We start from the raw sequence: 26,994 nt of genomic DNA, 5'->3' as shown, positions 1-26,994 counted from the left end.
TGTTATTTTACTTTGAAAGGTTCTGTACTCTGTTTTAAAATTACATTAGAAACATATTCATCATGGGATTTTATAAACCCTTCCATATAGTTAGTAGTACCTTGATCCATACTCCCTTAATATGTGTTTTTTTAATTGATAGGTTTACGAAGTGTTTTTTTTTTTAGTTGTTGATGGACCTTTATTATTTTTATTTATATGTGGTGCTAAGAATTAACTCAGTGCCTCACACATGCTAGGCAAGCACTCTACCACTGAGCTACAACCTCAGCCCCCTGCAAAATGTTTTGAGGGTAAAAACAATGGGAAAATCTACCAAGTAAAACTGATATTCAGTTGACCTCAGTGCTCCAGAAGTTTTAAGGCCTAGAATAATTTGCTTATGTAGTGTGAATTTTTAAATGAAATCTCTTGCCTGCTGCTGTTAAATCAATTTTGCTGAATGTTTTATAGGAAAATTCTTTTATCTTATAGATGGATATAAATCTGAAAGAACAGGTTGTCATTTTAGACGAAGCTCATAACATTGAAGACTGTGCTCGGGAATCAGCAAGTTACAGTGTGACAGAAGTTCAGCTTCGGTTTGCTCGAGATGAACTAGATATTTTGGTTACCAATAATATAAGGAAGAAAGACCATGAACCCCTTCGAGCTGTGTGCTATAGCCTCATTAAGTAAGAGTATTTGTCTATTAATTTATTTGGGTTGGCTTTGTAGTAAAGATATGCTTGATTACAGCAGGGTATTTTAAAGTTAGCAAACTATGATTAATTGGGCTATTTGGGAAATGGGTTGTTCCTTACTAAGTAAGGTTAAAAAAATAAAAAAGCCTAGTCTAATCTTTTGTCTTTGTCAAAAGAATATAATGAACATAATTGATTTTTAAAGTTAATAATTGTGAATGGCATTCCTAATTTAGCCGATAATTCAACAGCTCCAATTGCTGTGTGTAGGGCATTGAATAGAAAACATGGTTTTGATTAATTTATTTTATTTATTTTTTTTATGGTGCTGGGGATCAAACCCAGAGCCCCATGCATGCTAGGCATATTTAATATATTATAAAATTCTGGATCATGACTTTATTTATTACTTTTCCTTCAATTTCAATAAGATTCTAGTTTGATGGGTTTTAATTAACCAAGACTTCAGTATACTTAAATAATAGATTTAGTGCCAATTTTCTTAAAATTTACATTAGATAATTTTCCTTATATTAGACTTTAAGTTGTAGATCTAGAATCTAGTTATCTCAGGAGAAACCTCCTCTAACTCTACATTTCATTCCATGTATTGTGACACTTTGTTTACTGCATTGTGTATTTTTTAAAAATTTGAATGTTATAAAGTAACATGGTTTGAACAAAAAATCTTGCAAATTTACATAGTAAAAGCCTTCTTTCCATTCTATCTTCTATCTGCTTAGTATCTGTTCTTCTAAACAAGTTTATTTTCAGGGCACATTTATGTATATATGAGCCAATATAAACATATTCTCTTAGTCATCATTTTTTTTGCATAAATGATGGGTATGCTAGACGGACTTTTTTTCCTTAATTCAGCTTTTTTTCATTTAACAGTGTATTTTGGAGATCTTTCTGCATCAAGATATAGGAAGTGTTTGTAATTTTAAAAAATAGTTGCCTAGGAATGGTTGTGTAGCTCAGTGGTAGAGCACTTATCTAGCAAGCACAAGGCCTTGAGTTTGATCCCTAGCACCACAAAAAAGAAAATAATTGCCTAGAATTGCACTGAATAGATAACAGTAATTTTCTTAATTAGCCTCTGATTCATAGAAATAATTGTATTGGGAAAAAAAGTGTTTCCTCTGCTGTCACACCAGTTAGCACAGAAGCCTCTATGGCTCTAGGAGGTATGAGGATTTTTCCCTGCAAGGAAGCAAGCAGTTCTGCAGCGTTAGACTATTAATTGGGTGTCCTTTAATTAAACTCATTTCAAGTCTAGTACTATTTGCCTGGAGATGGCATGAGATTCCACAGGTTGAGGGCTCAATCCCAAGACTGCTCCCAACCCTTATCTTTCGATATCATTTGTGAGCTTCAGGTTGTTTGGTGTGTGCTTCTGACTGACTGCTATAAATTGTGATTCCCATAATCCCCTTCTTGGGATTGGTTAATTTGCTCAAGCAGCTCACAGAACTCAAGGAAACACGTTTACTACTGGTCTATTATAAAGAATTTACAAAGGATACAGAAATGTATGGGAGAAAGTGTATGGGGCTTCTATGCTCTATCCCAGTGTGTTTCTCTTTGGGAACCTCCTTGTAGTTTAGCTGTTAGGAAGTTCTCCAGACCCTGTCCTTTTGAACACCTCATTATACATACACGATGGATTAAATCATAATTCAACAACCTACCTGTCCTGTCTTGATCTTTCTGGTGATAGTCTCTATCATTCAAAAAAGGATATTATCACTTTGAAGAGTCCAAGGATTTTAGGAGTTGTATGCCAGGAAACAGGGAATAAGACCCAATATATATTTCACAGTGTTATAGGAGTTGTTTCTAGTCTTTTGCTATTATAGTACATTGCTGTAGTTAATAACTTTGAACATATACCATTTCATGTGTATGAGAATTACATCTATAAAATTCCTTGAAGTTGAATTGTTGAGTCAAAGCATAGTTCTATTTGTAGTTTCAATAATTATTGCTGAAATTTATACAATCAGTGGATAAGTGGAGGGAACTAATATATGCTTTTACTAGCTGTGTTTGTGAGTATGAAAGTTGTTTTTTTCCTCCTTGCCTGATAGTTAAAAAGTGGAATCCTAATGTAGTTTTCATTTATTTCTCTTAAAATGAACGAAATTAAGTGTCTTTAAAGGCTTGATTCATTGTTGCCCTTTGTCACAACCACATGGCTTTCTTTCAGGTTCTCCAAGAAGTACATGTATTAACTACCTGAGAATGTGCATTAGGTATACCTCCCTCCGGTTTGGAATGTACCCCCCTACCCCCTATGACTGGATAATTTTGCATTCAATTTTTAAAATATGTTACTTTAGGAAGAATATTATAGACATTCAAATTAAAGTAGCAACTAGGTTATATTAACCTAATTTATTTTCATTATATTATATACCACTATCAGGTATTTTCTTGTTTATGTATTCATTTCTGCATTTATTTTTGTCTCCCTTTAGTAGAGTAAAATTTCTGTGAGAATAAGGACCTTGCTATTCTATGTAGTATTATAATTTCTACTACTCAGAATAATTTCTGGTGTGAAATAGGTATTGAAATATGGTTATTGAATGTACAAATGTGTCTGTATGTCAATAAATACATTTATATGTTTTCAGATAATTCTCTTGTGTTAATATGTAGTATATTGATTTATTAGATTGTTTTACATTTCTTCTTATGTGTATTTGGGATAACCACCTAAACATGGCTTTCAGTTAGAGAGAATTAGTCAGTAAAACAGTGTGAATCCATTAATACAGCTGGGAAATCACGTGTGTTACTTTCTTCTGAATAAAGCTTAATTTTTTTAAGGTTTATTTTATAGTATGAAACATGGATTTTTTTTAGTTCTTTTATATATATGTATATATATACACACACACACATATATATATAAATTTTTTTAGTTTTTTATATATATATATACATATATATAGGTCATACACACAAACACATAAATCTTTTTAAGTTGTCAATGGACTTTTATTTTATTCATTTATTTATATGTGGTGCTGAGAATTGAACCCAGTGCTTCACATGTGTTAGGCGAGTGCTCTACCACTGAGCCACAACCCCAGCCCCCAAACATGCATTTTTTAAAGATGTGTTAATTAATCCACACTTATGTCCTAGGAGCTTTAAGAAATACAAATTAGAGTGTGACAGTAACAATCCTCTTGTGTTGTTAAATAATGCATTTAAGGATGATTCTGGTTGACAGTTATTTTATTTTATTCTAGTTGGTTAGAAGCAAACTCTGAACATCTTGTAGAAAGGGATTATGAATCATCTTGTAAAATATGGAGTGGAAATGAAATGCTCTTAAACTTATATAAAATGGGCATCACTACTTCTACTTTTCCCATTTTGCAGGTAAGATTCTTTTTTTCTACCTGTGAAATTGATTTAATGAACTAGAATTGATTTAATAGTGAGTAAATCCAGTGAATTACCCAGAATTTATAAAAAAAAATGTTTAAAAATTTTATTAGCTTAATCTGAAAATCTTTAAGTGATGGCATAAGTAGGTTATGGGTAAAAAATAGCATTATTTGGTTTGAAGAAAATAAGGTTTTCAAGGGATTTATTGTCTTGTTCAAAGCTAAAAAAGTCAATATGGAAATTTTATTTTGTCAATTATAAAAAGTTAACATTTTGGAAAATGAAAATGAAAAGAAACTCATACTTTGTTCATCTTAATTTGGAAATTATAATCCTGAGTGAGATTCATGGCTAGAGATTATGTGTGATCTTTGGGAACTATGATCCTTATTAAGGATCATTTTAAAAAATATTTTTAGTTGTAGATGGACACAATACCTTTATTTAACTTATTTATTTTTCTGTGGTGCTGAGGATCGAACGAACCCAGTGCCTCACACCTGCTAGGTAATTGCTCTACCACTAAGCTGTAAGTCCAGCCCTAGCATATGTTTTGTTTTTAGCATGTATTATTTCTATGAGTCAATTAAGTTTTGTTTATATAGTCATATTATTCTTAACATCAGATTTATTTCCTAGAAATAATTCAGATGTTTAGCGCAAATATCAATTTTTGAAGGCCATTAGAGGAACAATTTACTGCCTTTTTATTTAGTTTATTACTTCTGAAGGGCACTAAATAGTACTCTAATTATCTGAGGAAGTATTGAACTTCTGAAATGCATAATTTATTATTAAAGTATCTTTGACTCTGAGGAGTATTTGGTTAATATGAGCATCCAAATTAGCACTGTGTATTAATAATGTTAAACCTAAAATTTTAAAACATGTTTCATTATACTTTATGGAAGTTTCTCTCTTCACCCTGTCCCATTCTTCATGAGAAATATGATAATTTCTTACAGGAGCATTTTTCTACTGTTCTTCAAAAAGAAGAAAAACTCCCACCAGTTCATGGTAAAGAGGTGGCAAGAGAAGTACCTATTCTTAGTGCTTCAACTCAAATAATGCTCAAAGGACTTTTTATGGTGCTTGACTATCTGTTTAGGCAAAACAGCAGGTAAGTGAAGATATCTCTTCTGTACTTTTCGTCTTAAAAATATTGACCTAATTCCTTATTGGATACCAGTATGTGTTTAACATATTAGGTAAAATAGTGGTACAGTCATTATGATGTATTTGCTCTTATTGGCACAGACTCAGATTAATTGATCAAAAAAGATCAACCCAGCTGGGTGTGCTGGCTCACATCTATATCCGACTCAGGAGGCTGAGGCAGGAGAATCATAAGTTTGAGACCAGCCTTAGCAATATAGTGAGACCCTAAGCAATTAAGTGAGACCCTATTTCAAAAAATTAAAAGGGCTTGGAAATGTAACTCAGTGATAAAGTATTTCTTGGTTCAATCTCCAGAACCCCTCCCTAAAAAATATTTTTTAAAAATGAATACTGAAATGATTAAATAAATGTTAATTAATTCATCTTTCAGTTAATGGTCCTCCAGTGCTAAACTTCAACACATTTTCTTTTAAGTATAACTTGCATATGCATTTACCAGTGTCAGAGTCTCTTTCCTATATTGTAGAAAACTTTCCTTTATGAATTGTGGAAAATAAAATACAGCTAATTCATCCTACCTTGTCAAGTTATAGTACTACTTGCTTCCAGCATTTTTTAAAGTGTTTTTTTTTAATTATGGCAAAATAAACATAACATTTACCATCAAAATCATTTTTAAGTATACGATTGAATGCCCTAAGATTTTTCACAATTTACAGTCATCACCACCATCCATTTCCAGTAATTTTTCATCATTCCAAACAGGAATTCTGAACTCATGAAACAACAACACTCTAGATTCCTTTCCTGAATTTCCAGGTAATTGTACTTTCATCTTATGAATTTGCTCTTTGTAGGTTTCCCATATAAGAGCAGTACTACAATATTTGTCTTTGTATCTGGCTTATTTCATTTCACTTAGTATAATGTTTTCAGGGTTTATCCTTGTAGAGGCATATATCAAAACTTCATTCCTTTTAATGACTGAATAATATTCCATTGTATGTATATTACCATATTTTGCTAATTCATTTTTATGTTATTGGACATTTGGGTTTTTTCTCTTTTGCCTATTGTGAATAATGCTATTATGAATATTGGTGTACAGTATCTATTTGAGTCCTGCTTTTAGTTCTTCTCGGTGAATTATTTACCTTGCAGTAGAATTTGCAAGATAATATGATAATCCTACATTTAGGATGTAGGATTACATCCTACATTAAAGGAACTGCCATAGTGTTTTCTTTTTTTTTAACATTTTTATTCATTGTTGATGAATTTTTAAATTTTATTTATTTATTGGTATGTGGTGCTAAGAATCAAACCTGGTGCCTCACACATGCTAGGCAAGCGCTCTACCACTGAGCTACAACCCCAGCCCTGCCCTAGTGTTTTCCATAGCATCATCTTACATTCCGATTAGTAATGCACAGTGGTTCTCATTTCTCTACATTCTTGCTAATGTTTACTGTTTTGCACTTTTTGTATAATAGTCATCCTAATGGGCCAGGCATGGTGGCACACACCTGTAATCCCAGTGTCTCCAGAGGCTGAGGCAGGAAGATTTCATCAGCCCTGGCAAGACCCTGTGTCAAAAATAAGAAGGACTGGGAGTGTAGCTTGGTAGTCAAGATCCCGTGGGCTCACTCTTTAATTACTACCATACACACACCATCTTAATGGATATTAAAAGATATATGGTTACTCAATGATATTTCCTTGTGGTTTTAATTTGTATTTCCTTAACGACTAGAGATGTTGAGAATCTTTTCATGTTCTTATTGGTCACTTGTGTATCTTCTATAGAGAATATCTATTTATGTCTTTTGCCCATTTTTAATTGTTCACTGTTTATTATGGAGTTGTAATAGTTCTTTGTATACTCTGGATATTAGTCCTGTATCATATATATATATATATATATATATATATATATATATATATACAGTTATTTTCTCCTATCCTCTGTGTTGTTTTTTTAACGTCTTGTTAGTGTTCTTTGAGCAGAAAAGATTTTTTTTAAATCTACCTATCTATTTTTTCTTCTGTTGCCTTTCTCTTAGTGTCACATGTAGGAAGTTATAATCTGATATCACGAAGCTTTTCCCTTTGCTTTCTTCTAGAGATTTGTATTTAGGGCTCCTGGCATTTTTATAAAATTTTCTCCACTTATTACAACCCTGACTTAAACTTTGACATCAATCTTTCTAGGAGTGAATTAGCAGTGAATTATTGAAATGAGGACATTTTGTTCTGTTTAAGCCTAGGGCATTTTATAGACTTATTGAAAGAGGTTATAAACTGGATGGAATCATATATCTTTTGCTTCAGAACCTTCATTAAAAGAAGATGAAGACAACCCAGATTTTAAAGGGACTTAAAAACTATGTGCTTAATATTTTTTAAACTTTGAACAAAAATTATTTTCTCATGTAATTTAAAAGTTTAACCTGCCTTTTAGTTTATTTATCTATAATACTGTTTTGGTTTGTAACAAATTATATAGTAGAGAGTATAAAGAACTCTGACTTGAGGTAGGAGGCCTGAATTTTAATTCTAGTTCTGCCATGATTTATGTAATATTTAAGAATGGAATTGAGAAATGTGTGTTGAGGGAAAGAGAGATGATTTCTAATATTTCCCAAAAGCATTGGTAGATTCTGATCTGATGCCTTAATTTACATCAGAATTATTGAAGTTAGCTTAGTTCATGTGGAGAGAATGTTGTCTTTGAGGGGGAAGCCAGGTCTCTCATTTGAGTCTTTCTTTCTTTCTGGGTTTCTTTTTTTTGGGTGGTGGTACTAGGGATTGAATACAGTGCTTTTTAGTATGCTAGGCAAGCTCTCTTCCACAGAACTACATACATCCTGGGTCTTTTTTTTTTTTTTTTTGGATACCAGGGATTGAAGTCGGAGGCATTCAACCACAGTGCCACACCCCCAGCCCTATTTTGTATTTTACTTAGAGACAGTGTCTCACTGAGTTGCTGTTGCTGAGGCTGGCTTTGAACTCAAGATCCTCCTGTCTCAGCCTCCTGAGCCTCTGGGATTACAGGTATACACCATTGCACCTGGCCCAGGTCCTTATTTTAAATTTTATTTTGAGATGGCCTCACTAAGTTGCCCAGGCTGGCTTTAAACTTGCTGACGTCCTCCTGTTTCCACATCTCAAACTTCTGGAATTACTAGGATGAGCCAACACATCCTGCACAATTCAGTTTTAATATAATCATCAGTTTTTGTAGTGCAATATAGCTGGGTCATTGTATGTTATAATGTTTTGTCATTTAATTAGCATTTGTTTGCATTCAGATTTGCAGATGATTATAAAATTGCTATTCAGCAGACTTATTCCTGGACAAATCAGATTGATATTTCAGATAAAAATGGATTCTTGGCTCCACCAAAAAATAAGAAACGTTCACGACAGAAAATTGCAGTTCGTGTGCTAAACTTTTGGTGCTTAAATCCAGCTGTGGTAAGCTTGTGTTGTAAATGAAATTTTTCTCTTCTTAGTAAATGCCAACAATTAAATGAATGTGTTCAACTCTTTTAAAGAAGATTTTATATATCTAATGTCTTCTTTTAGGCCTTTTCAGATATTAATGGCAAAGTTCGGACAATTGTTTTGACATCTGGTACATTGTCACCAATGAAATCCTTTTCATCAGAGCTTGGTGTTACATTTGCTATTCAACTAGAGGCTAATCATGTCATTAATAACTCACAGGTTAGTTTTTTTTTTTTTTTTTTTTTTTTAAGGCTCACAGTATTTTCAACCTCGGTGTAATTCCAAATTAGAAGGCACCTGAATTGCCAACAAACAAGCCCTGACAGGAAATTCACATTTAAGCTTTATAATAAAAGAAAACCTGTTAATAAAAGGAAATACTAATTACTAGTATTCCCTTAGTTCATTAACTTTGAATGTAAAGGCTGTATTACAAATTATTCATTTAAATAACTTTTTGTTTTTCTATAAAATCTAAAAACAAGATTATTTGGACTTTGTTATTGTAGGAACTACAGTAAATTACTTTTGTGTTTTCTTTTCCATTAGATTATGGTGTATCTTTACTCTTCTTTTTATGTCTCCCTTTTTCTTCTATACCTAGATTAATACCTGGCATTTAGCAAGTGTTAGGTATATGTTTGAATAACAGAAATGAACTAGAAATACTCATATAAGTCCTATGATTTAGTATTTTAATTTATTATAACAATATCTGTTTTAAAATTTTTTCTTAGAAATGTTTGAATTGTCATTTTGTTATTATTCCATATACTCCTTTTTATGAAGTGGTTAGTTATATGCTTAATACCATCTGTGTGCCTAATAGAATTCTAGTTTTTTATAAAACTGTGTACACTGATATATATGTAGTAAAGTTTTGGTTCTTGCTATTACTTGGAGGCAACTATTGACATTTAGTAGTTGGGAGCCTAGAATGATAGATAAGCTATCATTCCCTGAGAATTTGCTTTCTAAATCCCAAACACTCCTGTTGAGAAACATTACAATAAACAGTAATGATGTTAAGAATACAGGTTCCACATTTCAATATACCTTCCCTAGAGGCACAAATAAATATAGGAAGTTATATTTTCTTATAACAGTGTTATTGTAGAATTTAATTAATTATGTTCTCAGCTGGTTGCACATGCCTATAATCCCAGCTACACAATAATTCCCCCAACACACGAAGTTTTCAATCTATTGCACAAAAGTCCATTTAACCTGTTATATCACTGAATTATAATAATAATAATTCTCAGTGTGCAGCTGTATTCTGTCATACTATAATACTATCCGCCAACTTAAAAATAGTTATTTATGCCAGGCACAGTGATGCATGCCAATTAGTGAGGTCCTCAGCAACTCAGTGAGACCATCTCAAAACAAAAAGGGCTGGGGATTTCACTCAGTGGTTAAGCACCTCTGGGTTAAATCTCTGGTACCAAAAATCCCCACAGTTTTTAATTCTAATTATGGTAAAATATACAACAAAAATTTATCATCTTTTACTCATTTATTTATTTTTATTTTTTATTTTTTTGGTACCAGGGATCGAACCCACAGGCACTTAACTATTGAGCTACATCCAGCCCTTTCTATTTTTTATTTTGAAACAGAGTCTAACTAAGTTGCTTAGGGCCTCCCTAAGATGCTGAGGTTGGCTTGAGATCTTCCTGAGTCAGTGTCCTAAACTGCTGAGAGTACAGGCCTGCACCATCTTGTCCAGATGTTTTGTTTTGTTTATACTGAGGATTGAACCCAGAGCCTCACACATGCTAGGCAAGTGCTCTACCACTGAGCTACATAATCAGATGTTTTCTTAAATTTTATTTTGAGACAAAGTCTCACTAAGTTGCCCAGGCTGACCTTAAACTTGCAATCCTCCTGCCTCAGCCTCCTAAACAGCTGATATTGCAGGTGTGCATTGCCATGCCTGGCTATCTTAACCATTTTTCAGTGTCCAACTTAGTCTTGTTAAGTATATTCACATACATGTACAACCAGTCTAAGAACTTTTCATCTTGCAAAACCAAATGCCTACTCTCATTAAACACTTTGTATTTCCTCTTCCCCACCAGACCCTGGTAATCATCATTCTACTTTCTGTTTCTATGACTTTGGTTACTCTAGATATTTTATATCTGTGGAACATAAGGTGTTTATCTTTTTGTGACTGACTTATTTTACTTGGCATAATATTGTAAAGGATGTCTATTGTTAGATATTGTCTTCAAAGTTCATCTATTTTAGAGCATGTTTCAGAATTTTCTTTTGAAGGCTGAATAGTAGTTTATTTTATGTACTTGCCATATCTTATATATCTTATCCATTCATTCATTGGCTCCCTCAACTTTTTATTTTGAAAAATTATAAATTTCACAAAAGTTGAAATATAATATTGATGTAGTAAGTATCTTTCTATTATTCACCTAGATTCATCAAATTGTTAGCATTTTGTAATATTTGCTTCCCTGTCTTCCTCTTTCCTTCCGTGTATGCCTACACTTTGGTAGATAAGTGATGTGTAGATAAATATTGGAAGATATAAATATTGCACATTTTAGTTAAATTATTTTTTTATTAAAAAAAATTTTTTTTTTTAGTTGTAGATGTACACATTCCTTCATTTTATTTATTTATTTTTATGTGGTGCTGGTGATTGAACCCAGTGTCTCACATGTGGGAGGCAAGCTCTCTGCCACTGAGCCACAACCCCAGCCCTTAAATTATTTAAATGTAATTTGTAGACATCATGACACTTTGCCCTTAAAAGTTACATGTTTCGGTCTGGGGATATAGCTCAGTTGGTAGAGTGAGTGCTTGCCTTGCATGCACAAGGCCCTGGGTTCAACCCCCAGTACCACACACACACACACACACACAAAAAAAAAAAAAAAAAAAAAGTTGCATGTGTCTTCTAAGAGTAAACATGTTATCTCACATAGTCAAAATACTGTGATAATACACAAGTAAATTTAATATTGATACAATGAAGTCAGTATTCATATTCTCTAATTATTTCCAAAATTTTTTTCCAATATTATTAACGATTTTTTTTTACAATTGTTCATATTTATTTTTAATCCAGAGTCCAATTAAGTATTCTATGTTACATTTAGTTTTCATATCTCTTTAGTCTCTACTACAATAGTTCTCTTGCCTTTTTTTTTTTTTTAATGTTTTTCAAGACATTTCTAAAGATTTAAGTGTCCAGTTGTCTGAGGCATATCTTCTGATCTGGATTTGTCTTAATATTTACTCGTAAGTTTATGATTGAGCAAGAATACTGTGTAGGTTAACATTGCTATTTCCCCTTGCTTCATATCAAGAGATAAATAATATCAGTTTGTCTTAATACTTGTTGATTTGGTTAAAGTGGTACCCATAAGATCTACCTTGTAAAATGTATCTCAATCTCATATAATTTCAAAATACAGGATATTTTATTTTTCAGCAATATCTATTATTATGTTGTCTTTAGATTCTTAATACAGTTTGTTCTTTCTTCCAGTTAAAATAACCAGACTAAAGCTAGATCTGTGAATGTAGATGACTTGCAAATAAATGTAAAATTTGGTGGGTCTGCTTTTCTATGTCTGAGTATCTTTGAATACCAGTGAATTTGTGAAAATAGTTCCTGTTAAGATTTAGACTTACCTATGGCAAATCATACCAGCTTTCGCTACCAATATTTTGGAATTATCTTACTCTGTTGATATATAGACCTAATTTATTCATTTTATGTGTTCACTTATTTAACCACAAATACTTGTTATATGCTTAATTTTTAGAAAGGTATTGAAAAAGTAGAGATAAGTGAGACAGTTTTTGCTTTCAAATAATTTCCTTTCTAAGAGAATTGAGTGATCTAAGCTTATATGTTTGACTGTTTTTTCTTATTTCCTTCATCATTGTTTTCTTTTGTTTTGACTTAATTTTTTGTACTCACACATTGTGATTTCTTTCTCTTCTTATCCTGTGTATATTTTTTAGATTTTCTTTGTGGTTATCTGTGGGGATTACAGATATTATCCTAAAGTTTTAATCTGATTTGAATTGACATCAACATAATCGTATGCAACTAAAGATAATAGAGAAAACTCCCAACAATTTTAAAATAAATTTCTGCTAAATTTGTTGCTTGATCTTCTTTTTATATATGTAAATAGTTCCACCCAAGTACTGATTTTCTTGCCTCAAGCATAACTCTAATATTTAAGTATTTGCATTCTAGGTTTGGGTTGGTACCATTGGTTCAGGCCCTAAGGGGCGGAATCTCTGTGCTACCTTCCAGCATACCGAAACATTTGAGTTCCAGGATGAAGTGGGAGCACTTTTGTTATCTGTATGCCAGACTGTGAGCCACGGAATTTTGTGTTTTTTACCATCATATAAGGTAAGAGAATATTATTGTTTCCTTTGCTTCTGAAAAGATCAGGTAAGATTACCATGATAAACTTCCTAGAGTGAGAAGTGACAAGGTAATAATTATAGTTTTCTGAAATCGTGTATTATTTTATATACTTATTAAGATACTTCTTGATTGTTCTATCATGATTTACTTAAAAGTCTAAGAGAATAAAAGTCTGCAAGTAATGTTAGTTATATAAGAGTACTACTTTTGTGTATATGATTTTTATTTTTAGAGGCAAGTTGGTATTTTCATTATTGGAAAGGAGTATTCTTTTTCATTTTCACAAATTGTACTTTAATTTTTTATTTTATTTTTTTTAAAATATTTATTTATTTATTTTAGTTCTCGGCGGACACAACATCTTTGTTGGTATGTGGTGCTGAGGATCGAACCCGGGCCGCACGCATGGCAGGCGAGCGCGCTACCGCTTGAGCCACATCCCCAGCCCCTGTACTTTTAAATGTTTCATTCACATTCAGATTTCTTTATTGCCCATTATTTTGCTTCTTGTATCTGGCCAGAAGAGACTTTTTTCTTGTTTTTAGAGTCACTCTGATTTTTAATTATTTTGTTTTAGTTAAATTGAAATTATATGGTATATTTTGGTCCTCTCACTATGCAAAGCATTGAAGCCACATATAATTGCCAAAATAATATCACATTTTATTAAAATCTAAGTCAACTTTTATTGTAGAGATGTGGCATTTGTTCTTTTTCAAGATTGTTTTGACTGTGTTGAGTTTTTTGAGATTCCGTGTGCATTTAAGGATAAATTTTGCTTTGTGTATTATTATCATCCTAAAAAAAGTAAGTCTTCTAATTCACGAGCATAGAATGTCTTTCCTTTGAATTATGTCTTAATTTCTTTTAGTAGTGTTTAGGTTTTTAGTGAACTGACTTTGACTTCTCTGGTTAAGTTTATCCCCAAGTATTTTGTTCTTTATTATGCTGTTGTAAATGAAATTTACAATTTCCTTTTCTGTTGTTTAGTATTAGTGTATAAAAAAGCAACTATTTTTCTGTGGTTATCTTGTATTCTATAAATTTGCCGAATATTCATTTCCTTTAAGAGGGATGTTTGGGTGTAATCTTTAGGGTTTTCTTATTATATAAGATCATGTTCTCTATGAACAGAGATAATTTTACTGTTTCCTTTCTAATTTGTATACCTTATATTTCTTTTTTATGTCTGGCTAGAACTTCCGCTACTATCTTGAAGTGGCATAAACTGATATTGATGTTGAGTTCCTTATAGGTATGGGGAAAGATTTCTGCATTTCATCATTAAGTGTGATGTTACCATTTATATAGACTAACTCTTTCCTTCTTCCAGCCCTCCTTCTGTCCCTTCTTTTCTTTTGGCAGTGCCAGAGATTGAAACCTGGTTCTCATACAGCTAGGCAGGCACTCTACTACTGAGCTACATCCCCAGCCTTCCTTTTCTCTTTTAACCTTCAAGTCTTAGATCTAATATGAATCTCTTAGAGTCAATTTATTTGGATCATGGATTTTTAAATTTTTTAATTGTTAGTATCAACATTTTGATTGGAGAATTTAATACATTTATACATAAAACAATTACAGATAACAAAAGACTTCTGCCATTTTTCTTTTGATCTTATCTGTGCATTATAGGTTTTCCCCCACTACTTTCTCTATCAACACTTCTCTTTCATTTAATGTTTTTTTCTAGTGACACATTAGCATTTCCTTCTCATTTTATTTTATATATATTCTATAGATATTTCTTTGTGATTACCATGGGGCTTATAGATATTAACCATATATATATATATATATATATATATATATATTAACCTAAAGTTATAATAATCTGATTTGAATTGATACCCACCTGATTTCAACTATATAGACTCCTAAACTGCTCCCCCTACCTTTATGTTATTGATGTTGCAGATTTCATCTGTGCCTAGTGACAAATTTATAATTTTTATGTATTTGTCTTTTAAATCCTATAGAGAAACAAAAAATGGAGTTATAAGCCAAAATTATAATAATACTGAATTTATATTTGCCAGTACTTATATTTACTGCTGATCTTTGTTTATTTCTAATGATAGAAGTTACTGTTTAGAGTCCTTTGATTCATTTTGTTTTAATGGACTTCCAACATATGTGTTTCTTTTATTTTATCTTGTGGTGTTGGGGAGTGAACCCAGGGCCTTGTGCATGCTAGAGAAGTGCTTTACCACTTAGCCTCACTCCCAACCCTTACAGTCCTTTGATTCTGAAATGAAGGATTCCTTTTAGTATTTCTTGTAGGGCAGGTTTAATAGAATGAATTCCCTCAGCTTTTATTTGTCTGGATATGTTGTCATAATTTCTCTTTCTTGTTCAAAGGATAATTCTGACAGTTATGTGTGTGTGTGTGTGTATCTTGACAGTACTGGGGATTGAACCTTTCCTAGCTCTTTTGGCTGCCCACATTTCTGAGGAGAGCCTGACTGATGATGTTATTGAGGATCCTTTTGATGTGATATTTCTTTGCTCTTGCTTCTTTCAAGAATCAGGCTTTAACTTTGGCTTTATACAGTTTAATCATGTCTCATGATTTGGGATGCTTTGGGTTTACCCTCCTTTGAGTTTATTGAGCCTCTTTACATGTAGACTTGTGCCTTTCATTAAATTGGGGGAATTTTCAGCCATTTTTTCCTGAAATATTTTGAATTGAGTAAAAATGGAAATACAAAGTATACTTTGTGCATTGCAACACAAGTTGTGGTTATGGACACTTGTAGTCTTTAATGCTTATTAGAAAAAAAGAAAAATCTTTAAAAAATCATAACCTATACCTCTACCCTAGTAGAAAAAAGGAAATGGAAAAATTAGAAAAAAGGAAATGGAAAATTAGTACTAAGTAGAGGGAAGGAAATAAAATAAAAGTGAAAATCAAGTAGAAAACTACAAAATAATAGAAGCAAATCAATGAAACCAACAGTTGTCCTCACTATGAAAATATATTAATAAAATTAATAAAATCTAGCAAGCAAGACAAGATAAAAAGAAGACAAATTACTGATAACAGAAATTAAGAAGGAACGTCATTATAGAGTCCATTGACATTACAAAGATAATAAAGAGATACTCAACAGCTTATGTCAAGCATTTAAACAATTTATATGTAATAAATTCCCTGGAAGAAACAGATTGTAAAAAATTGGCTCAAGAACATATACATTGGGGGCTGGGGATGTGGCTCAAGCGCCTGGCATGTGCGGCGCGCTGGGTTCAATCCTCAGCACCACATAAAAATAAAATAAAGATGTTGTGTCCACCGAAGACTAGAAGAATAAATATTAAAAATTCAAAAAAAGAACATATACATTGAACATGTACACTGCACAAGTTGAACTATTAATTAAAATCTTTCAGCAAAGGAAAGTGTAGGCTCAATTGCTCTGATTGGTGAATTCTACCATGAAAAAGTATCATTTCTACTCAAAACTCAGAAAATGGAGGAGGAGGAGGAACTCCTACATCATCACACAAGCATTATTACTCTGATACCAAAACCAAATAAGAATATTACAAGGAAACAATTGGAAAAAACCAATATGAGTTAGATGGGCACAGTAATGCATACCTTTAATCCCAGAAACTCCAGAAGGTGAGGCAGGAGGATCACAAGTTCAAAGTCAGCTTTGGTAACTAAGTGATACCCTTGTCTCAAAACAAAAATAGAATATAAAGAAAAGTGTGTCTGGGGGGCGAGGTGTTCTGGGGATGTTGCTCAGTTTTAAAGTGCCTGTGGCTTTAATACTCAGTACCACCCCCCCCCCAAAAAAAAAAAACAGGAAGAAACCAATGTGAGTTCAAAAATTGCTACCCCCAAATTAGTAAATCTGATCTATTAATATATAAGAGGTTAATACATCATGACCCAGGAGGATTTATTCCAGGAAATCAGTCAGTTTTATTTTCAAAAGTCAATCAGTGTAACTCACCAAATCAACAGGATAAAGGAGAAAACCCACATATCATCTCAAAAACTTGATAAGGCATTTTATGTAATTTAACACCTGTTCATGATATAAATTCTTAGTAAACAAAGATTAACCTGATTAAAGGCATTTATGAAAAACCACAGTTAACATCCTACTTAATGTTGAAAGACTAAATGCTTTTTTCCTTACTCTTAGGTATAAGATACAGATGTCTGTGTTCCCTACTTTTGTATTATATTCAGTTCAGTAAGATAGAAAAATAATTAAAAAATATAAAGATTGAAGAGAAGTAAAATTGTCTCTCTTCAGTCATCATGATTGTATACTTAGAAAATTCTAAGGAGTATATAAGAACCTATTACAGAAATGAATTACAGTAGATGGGGTAGAGAGAGGAGATGGGAGGGGAGGGGTGGGGGGATAGTAGAGGATAGGAAAGATAGCAGAATACAACAGTCACTAGTATGGCAATATGTAAAAACGTGGATGTGTAACCGATGTGATTCTGCAATCTGTATACGGGGTAAAAATGGGAGTTCATAACCCACTTGAATCAAATGTATGAAATATGATATGTCAAGAGCTTTGTAATGGGGATTCCACCTTTTGGGTCCCCTTCTTCCTCCGGGAGAAGTCTTTTCTTCTGTCCTTTAATAAATTTCTAATTTCTACTCTGAAAAAAAAAAAAAAGAGCTTTGTAATGTTTTGAACAACCAATAAAAAAAAGAACCTATAACAGTTAATACCTGAGTACAGCAAGCTCTCAATTTATAAGGAGGTGAATCAGTATTCACAGATTATATGTATATAATAGTAATAAACAATTGAGAAGTGAAATAAAAATAACACTAGTTAGACTAGCCTGTAAAGTATGAAATGATGAAATGTGTCCATGATATGCATGATCTGAATACCAAAATGTACAAAATACTGATGAAGTATTTCAAAGTACACATGTAAGCCTAGGTGAATGTAGAGAAATGTGTTCATAGGTTAGAAGTCTCTATATTGTTAAGGTATCTACTCTCCTGAAATTGGTTTATCTATTCATGATGATTTGGGCAAATATTCCATTAGGCTTTTTTTTTTTTTAAATAAACTGACATTTTAATTCTGTAATTCAAACAAAAATGCATAGATTGTAAAAGACATTTAGGAAAATAAATGAGAATAGAATAGAAGGATTTAAATACCTAGTTTCAACAGAAGGCACAGTAAATCAAGACAGTTGGGTATCAGCCTAAGGATTGTCATATACAACTATGCAACAAAATATAGTCCAAAATTCTATCTATGATCAAGTGGCTTTTGACAGACATGAAAAGGTAATTTTATGGCACATTGTAAGAAACACATTTACCTTTCCAAGCCCAAAGAATGGATTAAGAGACACGGGAACAACAAAAAGTAAGGCTTTACTTGAATGATGGTCTTGCAGGATCCGGTGCCTGGTGGTCAGATTGTGTATAACCAGTGTTTTATCTCCTAGAGTGCAAAATCCCCCCAGTTCCTCATTGGCTGAGTACTGTGGGGTGCATAGCACATCACCTAGGTTTTTCTGTCCCTGTTGGGTTTTTTAAAGAAATATACCTTTAGTTGTCCCATCTCCTTTTGTTGTCTTGAGGTGGGAAAGTTCCCTTGGATTGAGTGCCTTTTGTCACATACACAGTTGGGCCTCTTCCTTCTTACCTTCTGTTTGTCAAGGGGCTGTGAATTTTTTTTTTTTTTTTTTGAGAGAGAGAGAGAGAGAGAGAGAGAGAGAGAGAGAGAGAGAGAGAGAGAATTTTTTAATATTTATTTTTTGTTAGTTATTGGCGGACACAATATCTTTGTATGTGGTGTTGAGGAGCGAACCCAGGCAGCACGTATGCCAATACGTGAAGCTAGCCAATCCCTAAAAAACAAATACCCGCTATCGCTTGAGCCACATCCCCAGCCCCAAGAGGCTGTGAATTTTTGTGCTCTTGTGTTAACTGCTTGTAACTTTTTATTCTTCTCTCCTCTCCAGCTCTTTAATTTTACATTTAAAACTAAATACTGTGTTCTGAAAATGGACCACTGGACTTTCTGTTTCTAACAAAATGCAGTGGCACTCTGAGGTATTAGGAATTCAGGCTCTACCATACAAATTTTGGGAGACAATTCAGCCCACAACAGGGCACAAAGAACTTTTTCAGATATTGTAAATATCTTGTTTTTTGATTATGGTGGGAGTTTTTAAAGTGTATTTGTCAAAATTCATTAGCTTAAAATGAGTGCATTTTTGTATGTAAATTATACCTCAATAAAGTTACCTTTTTAAACAGTAAAATGTTAATCCAAATAAAATTTGCATTGCAAATATGATTTAAAGTTCGCTAAAATATGTTTATCTGGAAAGGATATAAGTTCTTCCCACACAGGAATATGATGTATCTCTGTACTTTGTAATGTTTTATATCCTCAGTAAAATGAAATAGTTAAACCACAGTGCCTTTATCACTTTCCTTTTAACAGAAGTACATAAATTATGTACTTTTATTCTGCCTTTTATTTTATTCCATTTATTCTGTCTTTCCTTAGATTTTCTGGTGTTTTAATACAAAAAAATTTTAATTTTGACATGAAAATCTGTATGTTTGAATATAGTACAAATCCAGTTCTAAAATGAATGTTTAGAATTGTTTGCAAATTGGTATGCTTTGAGTTTTCAGGTAAACCAATCTGTTTACATTCCCAACAATCTCCTGCTTTTCCTTTATGAAGTCTAGAATGTTTCATAATGTAGACACAAGAAGCACGCAGTTCAGCTGAAGCAAATTATTAGCTATTCTAAATATTAAACACCATTTCATAGTGGTGGCATAACTAATAAAGTGTTGTTGTCTTGTGTACACATAATTTAGAGTTCTAAAACATATCTGATTATGATAACATTGTAAATAACTCTCAAAGAAAGGTCAATAACTCACTGATGAAGAATAACACTAAAATTTGTGGGCATTAGCATTTTTCTTTTTATTGGATACTTTGTCTTTCATGAGACATATATTGAATGAATCATCTGAGTCACAGGCACCAAGCCTTACTGCCTCTTATTGCAGACAGGTTGGCAACATGAACAGTAATGGTTTATATCAGTCATGTTTGAAAGCGTCTTCTATTTCTAACAATTTTTATTTCTGATACTCATAGTTTTTTTTTTGCTAACATTTGAAGTGAAAGTAGTCACAAATATAGACATTACTCATTAATTAAAAGCAGAATTTCATTATTTTCTGTTTCATTTTAAAATCTTTAAATATCTTTCTGTATAATTTCTTTCTGGCTAATAATTTGCTTCAGCTAAAGTGCCTGTTTCTTGTTGTCTACATTATGAAACATTCTAGACTTTATAAACGATAAGCAGGAGATTGTTGGGAATATAACATATTGATTTACCTGAAAACTAAAAAGCATGTAGGCAATTCTCAACATTCATTTTTGAATTGGATTTGTACTACATTCAAACATACAGGTTTTAAATATATATGCTTAATAGCAGCACTAAAAAATGACAAAATCATGGAATTTGCAGGGAAATGGATGGCACTAGAGCAGATTATGCTTAGTGAAGCTAGCCAATCCCTAAAAAACAAATACCAAATGTCTTCTTTGATATAATGAGAACAACTAAGAACAGAGCAGGGAGGAAGAGCAGGAAGAAAAGATCAACATTAAACAGATACACTAGGTGGGAGGGAAAGGGAAAGAAAAGGGAAATTGCATGGTAATGGAGGGAGACCCTCATTGTTATACAAAATTACACATAAGAGGTTGTGAGGGGAAAGGGAAAATAAACAAAGAGAGAAATGAAATATAGTAGATGGGGTAGAGAGAGAAGATGGGAGGGGAGGGGAGGGGGGATAGTAGGGGATAGGGAAGGTAGCAGAATACAACAGTTACTAATAGGGCATTATGTAAAAATGTGGATGTGTAACCGATGTGATTCTGCAATCTGTATTTGGGGTAAAAATGAGAGTTCATAACCAACTTGAATCTAATGTATGAAACATGATATGTCAAGAGCTTTGTAATGTTTTGAACAACCAATAAAAAACAAACAAAAAAAAGAAACAGTAATTTTCCAAATTTAAAAAAAAAAATATATATATATATGCTTCTGAATGTATCTTCACCTTGTTTTCTAACAATTAAAATAAATCCTATAAATGACACATCATGAGTAAGGGACTGTATTGGTCAGGGTTTTCTAGAGAAGTGAACTGAGAGAGTCAGAAAGATAAAGACAGAAAGTTGTGATAATAGAGGCTGAAGTCCCATAGCTTGTCATCTGCAAGCTGGAGACCCAGGAAATCTCATGGTCTAGTTCAAAGGCTTTAGAGCTAATGATTCTAGTGTGAATCTGAAGGTCTGAGAACTAGAAACACCGAGGGCAGAAGAGGTCAGTGTCCAAGCGTAAGCTACAGGGAAAGAAAATTCAACCATTCTCTTCCTTTTTGTTCTATTCAAGTTCTCAAGGGGATGATTCCCTTCTGTTTAGGAAGGCCTTCTACATTACTAAGTTCACCAATTCAAATGTTACTCTCTCCAGAACCCTCATAGACCTATCAAAAAATGTTTAAACAGATACCTGGGTATCCCATGGCACAGGTAAGTTGATTCATAAATTATCATCACAAGTCTGCTTTCCAGATAGATAACATTTAAGTCAATAAGATGTTGATTTATTAAATAAACACTGCAAATGTAAGTTTTATGTTGAAATATCATATAGTTATGCTGTAGTCTAAATTCACAATAGATGGGTTACTAGTTATTTCATCTATGGAGAAGGCAAATGCCACACTAAAAGTTCATTCATCCTGAGGCATATAACATTAAGGACATGAAAAGTTTTGACTTTTGGGGTTTGGGGGGCCATACTGGACAGAGTTAGCTAAGTAGCTAGAGCTGATCTGGAACTTATAATCCCTTTACTTCCACTTCCTGAGTCACTGGGATTACAATTGTGCACCACCAAACTGGCTGGTGTGTCATATTGAGAACAATTACTATTTTACAGTTTTAAAAAATATATATATATATTTTAATGATTTTTAAAATTTATTTATTTTGCATTACATTAAAAAATATATTTAAAGCAGGCATCATTCCTAAGGAATCAATATTATACTATAGAGTAGATAAGTTTTTTATTAATTAATAAATTTGAGTTATTCTCTATTATTTAATTACTCATTTTGATTAGTTTTTTTTCAAAATCTTGAATTTTCTTTTTCAAAATCTGAAAATTTAAGATAGAAGCCTAAATTCCCTTTTATCAATTTTTTTCCTTTTTCTCCATTTTTTTTTTATTGGTGCATTAAATTGAACATAATGGTGGGATTGCACACAATGTAAAAATATAACTTGGCCAATATCATTCCCCATTATTACCTCTTGTAATTTTTTTCTTAAATTTAAGTCAGTCTCCTTTCTATTTTTAAAAAGAAACTGATCTCTTAATATATAATTCCCCATACCACATAAATCTTTCATGTATAGAATTCAGTAGTTTTCTGTATATTCACAAAATTGTGAACTATCACGACTACCTAATCACAGAACATTTTTCTGACTTCAAAAAGAAAACCTTACCCACAAACCCTTCTGCATTCATTTGCTACTTCCTCCTCCTGTCTGGGTGTCACCCCCACCCCCCATCCCCTTGTAACCATTAATCTACTTTCTGTTTCTATAGAATTGCCTTTTCTGGACATTTCATATAAGTGGAATAATATAGTATGTGGGGTTTTGTGTTTGAATTCTTCATTTCACATATTTGTTTTCAAGGTTCATCTGTGTTGTAGGATGATTAATACTTTTCCTTTTTACAATTGAATAATAAACCTTTTACAGACTCTTTGCCTTTGAATATAAAATGTGTCTTTTGTAGACAACATAGTTGGATCTTTTTTTTCAGTTCTACCAATCTCTGTCTTTTATATGGAATATTTACTCCACTTATTTAATCTAATTACTAATGTAGTAGTTTTAATTAATGTCATTTTGCTTTTTGCTTTCTGTGTGTTGGATGGTTCTTTTTCCTTTCTATTCTTTTATTACTGTCTCTTTGAGTTAAATGGATATCTTCAAGTGTGCCAATTAATTTTTTCTTATGTGCCATTTGATTCCCTTGACTCCCCCTACCCCCCTGTGTATTTTGGAATTATTTTCTTAGTGGTTTTTCTGGGAATTACATCATATATCTTAATTGTTAACAGTGTAGTTTAGATTACTACTAACTTAACTTTCAATAGTAGGCAAAAACTTTGATTCTAGATAGCTATATTTTGTCCTATTTCCTTTATAAACTTATTGTCATAAAAATTACATCTTTATACTTTTTTATTTTTCCAGCACTGGAGATTGAATCCAGAGGCACTGTACCACAGAGCTATATCCCCAGCACCCCCACCCTTTTCTAATTTTTTTTTTTTTTAATTTTGAGACAGATTCTCACTAAGTTGCTGGTGCTGACCCTGAAATTGTGATCCTCCTGCCTCAGCCTCCTGAGTCCCTGGGAACTGCATGAGAGACACCAGTCCCAGCACATCTTATATGTTGTATACCTATGAATATAATTTACAATTACTGTTTTATGTAGTTGACTTTTAAAATCAGATAGGAGACAAGAGTTATAAACAAAAAATAAATTTTTATACTACCTTTTGCATTTACCTAAGTAATTATCTTGACCAGTGTTCTTTAATTCTTAATGTGAACTTGAGTTACTAATGTCTCTAAAACCTCTTTATTTTTTTTGGCCTTGGGGACTGAACCCACGGGCACTTTACCATTGAGTTACATCCCCAGTCTGTTTTTATTTTGATACAGGAGCCCTAAATTGCTAAGGCTTGGCTGGAACTTGCAATCCTCCTGCCTCAGCATCCTGAGTTGTTAGGTTTACAAATGTATACACCACCCCCACTCTCTTTAATAGAGTCCAAACCTTGCATCTCTCAGCTGTACTCCACTGCTATTATTCTGGAGACCTATCCAGGTGGTCTTAAGGTATGGGCAGATGGGAAGTATCTTGTAATAGTATGATTATGTCTCAGTCTTTTAGTGGAAATGTCTGTCTTGCCTATGATCTTCGCAGGTATTTCTCAACTCTTTTTTGAACTAATTACATGAGACAGGGAATCTATAGGGAGCTGCAATTTAGGTAATACTCCCTTCTTTCATGTTGAATAAGGCTCTGGAACCTTGGAGAAGTCTTCCTTACTAGTGGACTGGCCCTTGTTATGGGTAATGCTTTGACTGTATTTCAAAATGATTACTTTTTCCCTCCCACGCCAAGATCAGGAGAGTTTCTCTTGGTTCTATACTGTGAGAACTGTGGAGTTCCTGGAAATGTGAGGGCCCTCTAAAACTACAGCCCCCAAGAATTTCTCACTTTTAAACTAGTCTGTATTCTGTTTCCTGTAATTTGTCAAAATTTAATTATGCCTATCAGTTTATGATTTTAGTGGCTTTTGCTCCCTTGTAAGCATACCTTAGTATGATTCTCTGTACTCACCCATCTCTTGTGATTTACATGTGGCAATTTGCTGTGTGACTTCAATTCTTTGATGAATTCCAGAAAAATTTGATTTAGCTTGTTTAGTTTTTACCTTATTGTAAGGCGGGCATGATGACTTCTAAGTTTTTTACATATTTGAAATTTCAAGTCCTAATTCTATTATCTTTTTTAAAAAGTGTGTTTTTAGCTGATTTTCAGAATGTACATATAATTTATTGAAATGTCAGACCAGCACATTATAATGGTATTTTGTCAGTGTCTCTGCCAGTGGTCACATAGTACAGTTACTAGAATTAAATGTATGTGGACTTTAAATGTATTATGCCTGTTTTTTATTTTAAAGGGTTTGACATCAAACATGCAGGAGACAAGAAAGCCTATATTAGAATTTCTTTATGAGGGATGTTAGGGACCAGGATTAATATAAATAGAGGAGTTATATTCATTTTCTATTGTTGCATAACAAATTGCCACTAACTTAGTGCCTTAAAACAATTCCACATTTATTATCTCTTTCTGTGGGTCAGGAGTCTGGGCACCACTTAGCTGGATTTTCTGCTCACTGTATCAAAAGACCATCAGGGGTCAGCTAGGGGTCAGCAGTCTCATTAGAGGATTGGGGAAGGTTTCATTTCCATGGTCCCATAGTTTATTGGCAAAATTTATCTCCTTGTAGTGGTAGGTTTATAGTACCAGTGTCTTACTGACTGTTGTCTGGAGATCATTCTTAGGTCTTAGAAACTACATCGGGTCCTAGCCATTTGGTCCTCTCAATAACATGACCATTTACTTCTTCAAAGACAACAGGTTGCCTCTTTTTAGTGGGAACCAAGATTGGATTGGTTCTTTTAAGGATTCTCACCTGAGTAAGTCAGTCCCACCCAAGACAGGTCAGGTCCATTCACAGAAATCCTTTCATTTTGCCACATAATATAACCTAATCATGGGAGTGAAATCTTGTTATATTTTCTTGTTTCACTCAAGGGGAGGAATTTACACAGAATAGGTATGGGGGTGGGAATCTTAGGGGCTATTTTATGTTAGTCTTCCTTCACCAGGGTTATTTTGTTAGTTTAAGAAGAATCATTAGGGGGCTGGGGTTGTGGCTCAGTGGCAGAGCACTTGCCTAGCATGTTCAGGGCCTTGGGTTTGATCCTCAGCACCCCATAAAAAAATAAATAAATAAAGATATTATGTCCAACTATAGCTAGAAGGTAAATATTTTAAAAAAGAAGCATTAGAATAAAGATTTGTTACTGTGGTATAAGAAGATTGATTAAAAATCATATGATATTTATTAGATGTAGTTAGATGGCAAAAACATCCATGACTGGCACATACTAAGCTTTCCATAAATACTTGTTAAATGAGCACACACTTGGAGGTATACTAACTTCCCTTATTCCACATTTTAATGCCTTTGAAATCAGAGGTATTATTACAACTGCAAACTAAAGTTTCTGTGATTGGCACCATAGAGCAGTACATCCTAATTCCATACACTAATATTCTATATTGAGAAAGAACTTTCTCAATATAATATTTTAAATTAGATTTCTTTAAAATATCAAAATTATTTACATTGAGAAACTTGCTTATATTTCATTCAAGATCTAAGAAATTTGATCTTCACATTTTTAAATTTTTTTAATTTTTTAATATTTATTTTTTAGTTGTACTTGGACACAGTACCTTTATTTTACCCATCTATTTTTATGTGGTGCTGAGGATCAAACCCAGGGCCTCGCACGTGCTAGGTGAGCACTCCACCGCTGAGCCACAACCCCAGCCCCCCCATATTTATTTATTTTTTTTTTAAGAGAGAGTGAGAGAGAGAGAATTTTAATATTTATTTTTTAGTTTTCGGTGGACACAACATCTTTGTTTGTATGTGGTGCTGAGGATCGAACCCGGGCCGCACGCATGCCAGGAGAGCACGCTACCACTTGAGCCACATCCCCAGCCCCCCATATTTATTTTTATTTATTTTTTTTGCTGGGGATTAAACCTAGGGCCTTGTGCATGCAAGGCAAGCACTGTACCAACTGAGCTATATCCCCAGCCTCACTTCACATTTATTTTTATTAATCCATTGGAAAGTAATTACTGGATATATACTTTGTATATAAAGAACTTTGCTAAACCCTGTTAAAGATCTAAACATGAAACCAGGCGTGGTGGCCCATGCTTGTAACCCCCATGGTTCAGGAGGCTGAGGTAGGAGGATCATGAGTTTAAAGCCAGCCTCAGCAAAAAGTGAGGCATTAAGCAACTCAACGAGACCCTGTCTCTGAATAAAAAAGTACAAAATAGGGCTGAGGATGTGGATCAGTGGTTGAGTAC

The 26,994-nt window shown here is 33.1% G+C and overlaps 1 protein-coding gene across 1 annotated transcript in view; it reads left to right on the top strand.

Moving 5' to 3' along the window:
* The window catches only part of Brip1 (BRCA1 interacting DNA helicase 1), a 146,183-nt gene that overhangs the window by 51,679 nt on the left and 67,510 nt on the right, over positions 1–26,994 (top strand). The window contains exons 10-15 of the mRNA XM_077801069.1: positions 475–674; positions 3,950–4,082; positions 5,057–5,211; positions 8,522–8,687; positions 8,799–8,939; positions 12,961–13,122. Coding sequence (XP_077657195.1) covers positions 475–674; positions 3,950–4,082; positions 5,057–5,211; positions 8,522–8,687; positions 8,799–8,939; positions 12,961–13,122 — 957 coding nt within the window. The remainder of the gene's footprint in view (positions 1–474; positions 675–3,949; positions 4,083–5,056; positions 5,212–8,521; positions 8,688–8,798; positions 8,940–12,960; positions 13,123–26,994) is intronic.

Source organism: Urocitellus parryii, chromosome 7 (assembly GCF_045843805.1).
Source record: "Urocitellus parryii isolate mUroPar1 chromosome 7, mUroPar1.hap1, whole genome shotgun sequence".
Lineage (NCBI taxonomy): Eukaryota > Metazoa > Chordata > Mammalia > Rodentia > Sciuridae > Urocitellus > Urocitellus parryii.
This window is presented reverse-complemented; position numbering and strand designations above follow the sequence as displayed.